Source organism: Alligator sinensis, unplaced genomic scaffold (genome assembly GCF_000455745.1).
Source record: "Alligator sinensis unplaced genomic scaffold, ASM45574v1 scaffold67_1, whole genome shotgun sequence".
In the NCBI taxonomy this organism is placed as follows: domain Eukaryota; kingdom Metazoa; phylum Chordata; order Crocodylia; family Alligatoridae; genus Alligator; species Alligator sinensis.
The window spans coordinates 1,603,132-1,614,663 of NW_005842111.1; the positions used below are offsets into that span (position 1 = coordinate 1,603,132).

Below are 11,532 nucleotides of genomic sequence, written 5' to 3' on the forward strand. Positions count from 1 at the left end.
AAGCTGTAACGGAACAAAGGCTCGCCTGCGTCGTCCATCACTATCTAGGCGACGTAAGTAAACAAACTCCTGTAACCTACACGCGTCTGTGCCTGGTTAATTCCACCCCATCCATCACTACCCGCCTGCCGAACTCTAAATCTAAACACTCCGGTGTGAGTCAGGCGGCTGCCGGCTGCTGCTCTGATTCACGACACTTTGCAATTCTTTATCGGAGAATACCAGGATCCACCATTATCATAAAGTAAAAAACAGGGCTTTGTAATCAGTGCAAACAAGCCCTGCATATGGCAACCGTTTCCTTTGTATGGAAACTTTGCTGGAATTTTATGCTTCCATTGGGTGCATCTACATATGCAATTAGTGCACCTCAGTAAACTCTGGTGCAGTTCACACCAGAGTCAGCTGCTCTTGGGCACAGTGTCCTCACATGTGCTTGGACTGCAGCAGTTTGAGCTTGGGTGGAGCAGCCCTGGGCAAGCAGCAGGCTTGGGGTATGAGCCCTGGGTGCTGGGAGGCAGTCTGAGGTGGGAGAGGGGCTGGCTGGGGCATGAGTGTGCCCAAAGTGTGGAGCCATGTGGCTGACCCCCCAACCCAGGGCTGCTGCACCCCAGTTCAAACTGCTGCAGTCTCACAGCATCAACACATAAATTGCAACCTACTAAAAGACTCTACTGTAAGATAGTACTTCTGGGGGCAGTACTATTTTATGGCAGGGTTAATTAATTTAGTACGCCCAAATACCAGCGTATATGTAGATGGTGATGCTTTACTGTGGAGCTAATTAGTCAATTCCACAGTAAAGCACATGTGTAGATGCACTCATTGGCTGTGCCCAGATGAGTGCGGACATGCGCTATGTGGCTCTGCAGGCCCATCTGCATCACCACACACTGCACATGTACGTGTTTCCCATGCGAAGATCTCTAGGTCAAAAAAACCCATGCCGAAAAAAAGCAAGGCAAGACATATGGTGGCAGCATGCACCACCCAAAACCAGGTCCTGGCCCGTCAGAGCCTTTCTCCGGCTGCCAGCCAGGCTTCTTGCCATGGCTGCAGGACCTGAAGGCCTCCAGAACTCCAGGTAAGGCTGCTGGGGCCAGCACAGTTTTAGGCCCTAGCCTCCCATACCCCACTCAGAGTAACTTGCCATAGGCCAGAGGGTGCGTGGCATGGGTGTTCCCCAGAGACAAGTAGTAGTGGCACAAGGTGTGCTGCTGCTATTTTTCCCTAAAGGAAACAAATGTCCATGCTTGTTTGAACCTACACGTGCCATTAAGGCACCATGATAAACACCAACGCAGTTCACACCAGAGTCAGCTGCTCCTGGATGCAGTATCTTCACATGTGCACAGAACTGCAGCAGTTTTCACCAGGGGCAGAGCAGCACTGGGCTGGCAGGGGAGCCAGGGAGGTCAGCTCTGGGCTCCAGGAATCAGTGGAGGTTGGCAGAGGGGCTGGTAGGCCCTGGGGGTCTGGCCCCTGACTGACTGGCCTGACTAGGTGTATTTATCACACCTGGTCAGTGTCTACACATGTGTTTCAGTGCAGTAAAGTACTGTACCGTGGAGTAGTACTGTCCCCAACATTACTATCCAACGGCAGAGTTCATTAGTTTAATGTCCCCTAATACCAGGGCATGTGTAGACTGTGATGCTTTACTGCAAAGCTAATTAGTCAACTCCACAGTAAAGTGTATGTGTATTTGCACCCATTGGTTATAAAAATTCTCTGAACATGGGGTTTTGTATCAAATCAGTTTGGAGGTTAAAGGTAGAGCAGGATATGTAATTTGCTTATTTAGAGAAATGCCCTGATGTGAACGCAGATACATTATGGAATAGTCCAAAGCCTAGAGATAGCCACTGCTATGTATCCTGAGGGTCAGCGATTCAGACAAATTAGGAAGTGAGTTCTAGAGCTGGTAAAATGACTGCCTTAACTTTAACAGTGTATGTAAGAAGAAATCCACAGCCATGGTGCTTTGTTCAAAAGCCAAACACATCAGTAAGAAGCACGTGCCTTTCGCAGCATCTTTCCTAAAACAAATTATTTCAATACACTGTGCTAGCATGTCTGTTTTGCAACAAAAACTGTCCATATTAAAATTAAAAGCAAGCAGTATTTTGTGTAAAGTATATATTATGCAAAATTTAGTAATTGCCTAGCATATATCTATAGTCTGTCTTCTGTAATAGTTCTATTTCTAAGAAAAGAAAATCCAAAGCGTACATTTGCATCCATCCACTTTAGCTGACATTATTATTACAGAAGTGACTATCAGTCTATAGAGGGGAAAGGTGAAGGAAGTTGCACATTATAACATGGTTTTCATAATAAATATACAATACATTAAGCATATTATTTCTTGAAATCTCTGTATATAAACTGTATGCCAGAAAGGCTGACCCAAGCCTTGATCATTCTGAGTTGCTTGCAAGAGCTGTAGGTAAGAAATAATGCTATAACTCATCCCCCAGTAGTCTGTACATGAACACCTCTTCCTATGAATCTTCCCAGTTACAAAGATAAGGGAGTTCATCTGCAGTTTTTCTTCACAAATCTGTTATGTGTAGAGCTGGACAGAATTTTTTCAGGCATTATATATTTTATAATTATGCCATCTTGGTTACCCCTATATTATTTGTAAATTCAAGTCAAGTTTGCTAAAAAAGTAAAGCTTTTTTTCAGTGTTTGATTCATAAAGTTTGTGGGGTGGACAAAGGTTCAGCCCTATCCTCTGATGGCTTTTGAATCAAGATCACCCATCTTCATCATCATGTTGTAAGGTACACTAGGTACTCCTAGTTTTTCTCTCTCCTGCTATTCTACTCTGTATGAATTTAAATATTCATTGGAGGAGAGACTGGAATTCAGGTATTCCATTTTCCAGGTGACTACCCTAATTGCTAGCCTATAAAGTCATTCTCTGTGATAGTACAAGCCAATCTTTTTATCGAGTGTGTCACAAATTAGCCCTGTCTTCTCTCTGAGTGCTACTTTGATTCCTTCCCTCTGCCCAAGCTACAGCTCTGCTTTCTGCCCCCTACTATGTCCTCTCTGCCCAGTCTCCTCCTGTGATTAGCTTATGCAACTTGGTCTATATCTTTTGTAATGAAGGGACAAATAATAGATTTTTCTTGTTCTTCTTAAAATTAGCATCTTATTAGTTTTAGGAAAGTGTAGAATTTTTTTTAAAGAGTCTTAAGTCCTACCAGGCCCTGAATGAGACAGATTGTTTCATGTTATAGTGTTTAATGCACTGTATTCCAGTAATAAGAAGTTTTGATCTAAACAATACAGTACCCTCGTATCTACTACATAAATATTTCTAACAGTCAAATGCAAGAAGAAGAATATGAAAAAAATATTTAAAATGTATGAGAATATTTTGGGAGAAAGTAGTTATGAAAAATACTATAGTGTTCATGAGTTGTGTGTATGGAAGTGTTATGTCCTTACATGACTTTTGATTTCAGTCATTTTCATCCAAATTTTAAGTCAGGTCCAAGAGTCCTTCTTAATTTTTACTCCATGGCTTCAATGGGAGTTTAGCTTTAGTAAGGATTGCAGTATTTGATATTGTTTTGGTTATATGCTTCCTGTAAGTTTTAGCAGTCCCATGTAAACATAACTTTCAACTGCCATATTTTTAATAAGATATAACTATTTACACAAACTGATTTTAAATGTACACTTGCTATAATGTATTAATATTTTAATTTGCCACCTTCAAAATCTTACTTAGAAAAGTAAGCTGGTAGATATGTACATATTAGCAACCCCTCTATCAATTAAACTAACATTTTTATTTAGCCCAGAATGTTGTTTTTTTAGTAACAGGATGAAAGGCTTATTAATAATCATCCACCATATCATAGTGAGTAAATATTGTAATGGACTGACCTCCAATCGTCTATGGAATTTACTGCTTTTTCTTTGCCATTCACATAGCAAGGACATGAAAATAGGCTGGTTTTATTGTTGGGTTTTTTTAATTTAGAATATTAAAGACCATTTAGAAAGTCCTGGAGGAGAACAGAAGGAGAGACAAAGATGAATGTTAAAAACAAATAAGCCCCAATATATCAGGCATGAAATAGGCTAGAAATGTATAACATGGGAAACATGCTGAATGCAACAGGCAATAAATGAGAAAACAGCAGTTTGTTTGGGATTAAACATAAGGAATAAGTGAAAACAGCTGCTTTTTATTTCTGAGTATCAAAAACTGTTAAGAGACTTGAGCCCTAAAATAAAGTTTAAAAGAAAATTAGTCTTACAAAGTCAGAAAGTCATCCAAAACAAAGTATTTCCTAAAAATGTAGGGCCCAATTCACATTGTTTTGCTAGTGGAACCAAGGCTATGGGCCAAGGGCAAGGAGGGTTGCCACCTAGAGCAAGGAGTGCAACAACATGCAGCATCTACAGGCACTGCTCCACACTGGTTGGGGACTGCCGGTGAAACCATGCTTCCCAAAATGTGCAGAAATGGAGCCAGGAAATCATATACTTTGCAGTGGGCTTCCTTGGCTGCCATTTCTGAAAAAGGCTCATTGAAGACTGGAGTTTAGACCGCCTTTAGTATAAGGAGGTCCCTGTAATTAATTGTGTCTGCTCCAATGTGCTGTAATTACAGTGCATTGGAGCAGCCTCCCTGTACATGTATAGGAGCCTGAAAAATCATGGACTGATGGTTTTACACGTTAATGATCAAAATGTAGGCTCAGGCTATATACATGTTCTCACTGAAATATGTTAAGTATTATATCCACATGGAATTTTGTGCAAAATCACCTACCTTTGTATAAGATGCCCATTATACTAGGTCTGTATTTGGTGTGTATTTACCAGTACTGTGTTTCCTCAGAACAATGTTGTACTCAATGTTTCTTTGCCACTTTTGTAAAATTCATAACAAAAATGGCCAAAATCCACTGGCATGCACTGAGGGTAGCACGCAAAAGTCAGTTAAAGGCTGGGTAAGCAAGGATTACAGCTGTTTTGTGTTGATGGACTATCTCAGTGTATCTGGCTCACAATCAGATTTCAGTATGAAACAACTATAAAAAAGGGGGAAAAAAACAAACTTTTGCCTGGAAAATCTCATAACACATTATAATTATATGCCATGAACGCTATTTTATTTCTCTCAGTATTATTTTCCAGTTCTTAATAATAACAAGTGGAATTATTTAAATACTCTGGCATTTTAAATTCTAACATGTGGCATGATCCAAGCTTCATGATAAGCATGAAGGCTAGCTTGGATTCGTGATGCTGCTTTTAACATGAATAGATCTATTTTTCTGATTCACCACATAGACATAGTATTTATCCTAGACACACTAATGAGAATTTGAAGTATGCACAATTAGGAGACCATATCAATAGTAGCTTGAGTTAATATCTAGTCACAATAAGGTTGATTTAAACCAACCTTAATTGTTTGTGTTGTAAGAGGTATGTGTTTTATAAAATATATATTGTTCATTTTATTGCTTGTAAGCAACATTCCCCAAGTTATTCCTACTTTTAGGACAAAAGTGAAATCAACATTATAGCAGGAGCTACTGGAATTAAAGTTCTCTTGGCATTTTCATTCTAGCATTGCTTATATGGTACTTTTGCCTATCAGATTAAAAAATTCCAGGCTTGGTCTCCCTTCAAAGGTAACTTGTTTAAAATTCAAGGCAAAGGAGTTGGCATTTTTTTAAGAATGAAGAGAGCATATATTAAAAACAAGAACCCTTTCTCTATTAGAAAGAAAAATACTTTGGTCCAAATCCCAGTATTAATTACTATTTTGTTCCAGATACAGTCCCTTTTGCCTAAATAGGACTACTCATAAAGTGTTTCTCAGGGTAAGGATAAATCTGACCATTAACTTGTAAAACCTCCCCCACTGCGAATGCTAAAATTTGATATGGTAATGGATAACCTCTTGTGAATCATGTGAGTGTCCTGACAACCTTTACTTTTTGTCTGACCAAGTCATCTACCTTTGGCATTTACATGTTACACAGTGCAACTTGTATGATTTAGTATAGGCTTTAGCAAGGTTTGGAATGAACATAAGTTATGCAATACATGTACATTTGACTTTCTGGCGCAGTGAAAAATTTAAGACCAAGTTCTGAAATCCTAACTATAAATAGTACTTTACTTTTTGTGTAGCCGTCACCTGGATCACTTGTTGAGTAAGGAGCTATCTAATGAGTTAAAGGTAACAGAGCAATACCCTGGGTTTAAGAGAATGATAGTCCTGTGGTTCAGTACTCAGAAGGATATAATAATGTTAAGTTTGCTTATGAAATTGTAATTGTTCCTGTTGGTGAATATGAATTATGATACAACTTTAATGACTTGACCATATACTATTACTCAGAAATAATATAATGCTTTTTTCTCTTCATATAAAAATATACCTGTATAATATCTGCAATAATATTGCTCTCTCTCGTACACTGATTGCACGTTAATTGTCATAATCCAGTATGTGTTAACTTGGACTTCCACATTTTGAGGTCTCTTCTGTTTAAGCTACATGTTACAAAAATCTAGGGCCAGATTGTGCCTGGCTTTAATATGAATTAGAAGTAAAGTATGGTGTCAGAAGACTCCCTTCCCCTTGTGTGACCTATGTAAGACCCAGACAGAATTGTAACCTGGGTCAGAGTGACTTCTCTCTCCTATTCCTTGTGAATAGGGGGAGCACATGACTATTTACCAGCGTAAACTTTGTTAGCTATATCCCTTGAAAGAGAGAATGTGTCTCAGCTTATGTTCAATACTCTGAAGTATTGCTTTTCAACCAGTATTACAGCACTTCTTAGACTCAATATAAGATAAGAGGTAACTACTTAGCTGCATGCCCATCATGGCTGTAGTAACTGAGACTTGTTGGGGTAGTAATCTCACAGTCATTTAATACATCACAGGATTTTCTGTCCCCAGGGAAATGAAATGTAATGTTAGTGAGGATATATGTGGTGAAGCTCTTAAAAATGTTATCTAGTTGGTCAACTTCTAAATGATGCAATGAAAGTATATTGCATTCTGAAGCCACTTTTTCCACTGTATATCGTTTATTTTGTTTCAGCTATGTGTACCCTGTGTTCATACTCCTTCTCTTGTTTGTGATATATGCTAATACTTAGATATTGTACTGGGTTTTTTTTCTTCTTTATCTGTTCTGATTAAAAAGAACTCATTTAAAATACAGCCTTACATGTAAACATGTCCAAGTGTTTGAATATGCATGATTCACTTTATGAAACACATCTGAAATCCAAGTCACGCTGTTGCACAAAGTAAAAAGATTCTGTTCTAGTACTGTTCATGCTGGTCCCTAATCATGTATAAAAGTACATATATGTTTAACTGTACTTACCCAGTTGGTGTCATGGAAGTTTATAGAGACTTCTTACACGTCTAAAAGCTTGCATGTAGGATTTTGTAGGATTTAATATTTTTATAGGATTTAATATTTTTCTTTGCAGACAGTCTTTTTATTAACCATGCCTTGTCTTATTACAGGAGGGGTTCAAAATGGGACTAACTCTTGAAGGCACAGTATTTTGTCTCGACCCTCTAGACAGCAGGTGCTGATGCCAAGAACAGAAGTCTGAAATTCTTATATGGTCCTTTTTTAATTCAGAGCATGTAATGACAAATATTACCCATGTGCCAAAAATTGCTTTTCAACTCTTGTGAGGTTTGCTTATGTAAAACTCCAACTTACTTTCAAGCTTTTCCTGTACAAATGTAAAAAAAAAAAAAATCACACTTGTATATGAAATATTAATTAAATTACATTGTTGTAGTTCTTTCTATCACATTTTAGCAGATATTTGCTATATCTAATGATTTAAGTTGGAGGAAGTTCTTCTAAAACCTCTTGAATACCTCTTTCCATACAATTGTTACATATTCTTTGAAATGGTGACACTTTAAAACAAATCCCCTTAAGCCACCATTTAAATTCAGTTCAATATGGTGATTATTATACAGTAATACTTTAAATAGCGAATAAAAAGTACAACATACTGGAAGTTAGTTTGTACATAACTGATAAATGTGGATGCCATGTAATTAATTCCAGTTACTGAACACAGTCACTGACTGTACTGTATGGATAATCTTCTTGTTAACCTGTTTCATTTGTCAGATTTTTAGGTCTTACATTCACATCTTTAAAAAGTGAAATATATCCATCCATTTGATTACCAGTGATAGCTAATGTGTAATGAATGCATTAAGGAGACCTATTACATATTTTATGAAAAGAAACACACTGCATACCTTTCTGGTTAAATATTTTATAGCTAAGCTAGTTGCATATACTGAATACTATTTGTAATTTGGAATTCATTACATGACAACTATATTTTGCTCTCTTAAAACTAAGGTATTGAGCCTGCAAAAATGCTCTTAGGCCAGATACAGACATTGGACTTTTATCCATATAAGTGATCAGAAACTGGTCTGTACCCATAAGAGAACAGAAGTTCAGCACACACAGACTTATTTAAAAATGGCAGAACATGGTCTATGATTTACAACATTCCCCCCTCCCCACCCGATGTGTGTTCTGTTCACTACCAATCAAAACTACACCACTTACAGAAAACCTTGTAACTTAGATCAATTCTGCTTCAGGCCTTTTGAATGTCTGTACCAAGCCTTAGGGATCTATCTAACTTTATGTATGAGCAGCCACAGTGTGTTCTCGTGGACTACTCGTGTCTAGTTATCCATGTGTCCAGGTGTTTGCAGGACTGCAACCTTTAGAGTATTTTCTCAATATTTTCTGTTACTGAAGCCAGAAGAAACTACGCAAGGAAAGTTAATAGTATAATTCCTTAAATACCTACAAGTAGCCCAGGTAAATCAGAAAATAAGAGTTGTATGGTTTGTAATCTCTCTCTCACGTGCGCACGTGCGTGCGCCAGCGCACGCGCACACACACACAGTCTGCAGCTGAGTGTTTGTGTATTACTGACTTGTCTATGCACACTTTTCACTAATCTTTAACATAAGCAATAAATGAATATTTTCTTTGTGCGTTTTTTCTTTCAGTTATGAACTTGTTTCTTAATTTTTTTTATACTTTTCCATAATTTTGCTGAGTGTATGTAATACTCAAACTCTTCACTAAGAAAATTTCCTCCCAACAAAAATCCCTTACATTTCCACTTTGAAAATACAAGTAATTAGGAAAATAAATTTTTGCCTTATTTTTTTTCTTACCCCTCCCACTTTTTGTGGCATATTATGGGTCATGAAATGTTGGGTTGACCTTATTAACTTAAGGTTTACACAGGAAAATAAATGCATTTATTCAGTATTACAGTAAGCATCTTATGCCCCAGAATGGCAAGGTACTTAAGCATATATATAACTTTCAGTACACAAGTAGCCTGATTACAGTCAATAGGACTACTCATTTCCATATAGTTTGACATGAAGTACCTTGGAGCACTGGGGCCTTAATGTTCTACATAATGTAAGTCTTCCTCTCTTATTCTTTGCTCAACATTCATATAGATATATATAAAATCACTAACCAATAGAATAGTATATGTTTCATAAAGAAAAGTCTTTATAATTTTGTTTGTCATATAGTATTTTGGAATTTGTACAATAAGGATGTTTAGCAGCCAAATGGCTTTTTATAATAAATAGAATTTGTATTTTTATTGTACTTTAAAAAGCTTTACATAATAAGCATATATTTAGTGGCCATTTACTATCAATGGTAACACAATGCTAAAATAATATTTGCACATTTTAAGGAACCTTTTTCTTTACAATTTTTATGGTAATTGACTCTGCAAATGACACTGTTAAATAGATAACTGGCTGATCCATAAAGAAAACTTAATGCAACAGTTCATTTTTAATGAAAAAGTTTAGTGATCTGGTTGAAAACTGTATTTCTATGTAATCTCAAATGTCTGTTTAATTTTGCCTAAAATAAATGTTTTTAAATAAAAGGCATTGTGTAATATAATATTCATTTGGAAGACATGGAGGGGTAGGGGGAGGAGGAGAGAACTACATCATCCCAGTAGGTTAAGGACTGCATGGAAATGGAGCCTGAATTTAGGGCTGCAGTCTATTAATATCTAACAAGCTTAACTTCACGTACTGCAAGTAGTCACATTGGGGTACTCGTCCCCTGGTGTAAACTGCAATATCTCCACTGACTTACCCTTACCATGCTCTTCTGCATGACTCATAAAAAAAAAAGTGTCCAGTGCTAAGGGAGAAATCGCATCCTGCATACCTGATAGGTCATATTGTGAAGTGCAAACGAAGTGCAAGTATTCTCTCTTCTTTCAAGTCCTGCTTTCATTCTTTGCCTGCCACCAAACAGTGCCTGTTCAGATACTCAGTGCATTCTGTCATAGTTCCATTGATTTTAGCATAGCTGTGGTACTTTACAGCAACTCTGGATTTTCCCCAGAGCCTGAAAGTTGTCTTCAAGAAGAATAGTCACAGTCTGCAAAGTTAAGAAGGTGTTTAAGTCTTGTAGGAGCTCTTAATTTTCCAGTCAATTTACGTGAAGCATTGTGGGGTATAATGCTTTACAGCTTTTGAAGAGAGGATACTTATCACCAGTGTTATCATTCTGATGATTATTGCCACATTTCAAGAGAGTTAACATAACATGTTTTCAAAAGCAGTCTGACCTCTTTTTTAATTTTAAAATCAACATACATATGTTGACCACAATGTGTTTAATCCTGCTCCAATGAAATCAATAGATTGACCATTGACTTTGCTGGGTACATTATCATCAGGGGTCTGGGCTTTCCATTTTCCACAGAAAAAGTAAACCACAGATTTTGCCTTTTACCAGAGGGAAACATGGATTTCTCATTTTAACAGAGAAACCCGCAGATTTTGCCATTTTGCAATAATTTCCCTGCAGGTTGGCAGAGTTCCAGTCTGCAGGGAGCTGGGAGGGAGCGGGAAGAAGGTGGAAAGACAGGGGACACCATGTGCACAGACACACACGTGGCCCCAGGCAGCCTTCAGAGCAGCTCGAGCAGGTAAGTGCGGGGGGAGAAGGGGATTGAGGCCCATGTAGGGAAGGACCTGAGCAAGGCTGGGGATGCTGCCCAGCTGGGTGGGGCTTGGGGCCCGGGGCCTCAATGTGCATCTACAGGGCCCTAGCAGGGAGCAGGATGGGGCCACAGCTCGCTCATCAGAGGGAGAGGGAGGGCCAGCTCCCCGCTGCCACGCACACTGCCGAGGGATAGGGGGGACCTGTGCCCCCCAGATCTGTACCTGGGGGAGGTGCTTTAGCTCCAGTAGGGCTGTGCAAAACATTCCGTTTTGCCATTTTGAAGGGACAGTGTTTCATTTTGCTGGTTTGAAGCACTGTTCAGTTTCATTTAATCAAAACAGTTTCGCTGTTTTGACACATTTCACCCATAGGCCACAATGTGGAGTCACATAAATGCCTATAACTTTGTCATTTGTTTCTTGATTCAAATAAAGACAGCAGGGATGCAGCTCCTG

At 38.3% G+C, this 11,532-nt stretch overlaps 1 protein-coding gene across 3 annotated transcripts in view; it reads left to right on the forward strand.

Annotated features, from left to right (window-relative positions):
- The window catches only part of GULP1 (GULP, engulfment adaptor PTB domain containing 1), a 322,650-nt gene extending 314,094 nt beyond the window's left edge, over window positions 1–8,556 (forward strand). For all 3 annotated transcript variants that reach the window (XM_006024632.3, XM_025205329.1, XM_025205330.1), the window contains one exon: window positions 7,540–8,556. In XM_006024632.3, the coding sequence (XP_006024694.1) occupies window positions 7,540–7,611 (72 nt within the window). In that variant the 3' untranslated portion in view covers window positions 7,612–8,556. The remainder of the gene's footprint in view (window positions 1–7,539) is intronic.
- The last annotated feature ends 2,976 nt before the right edge of the window (window positions 8,557–11,532 follow it).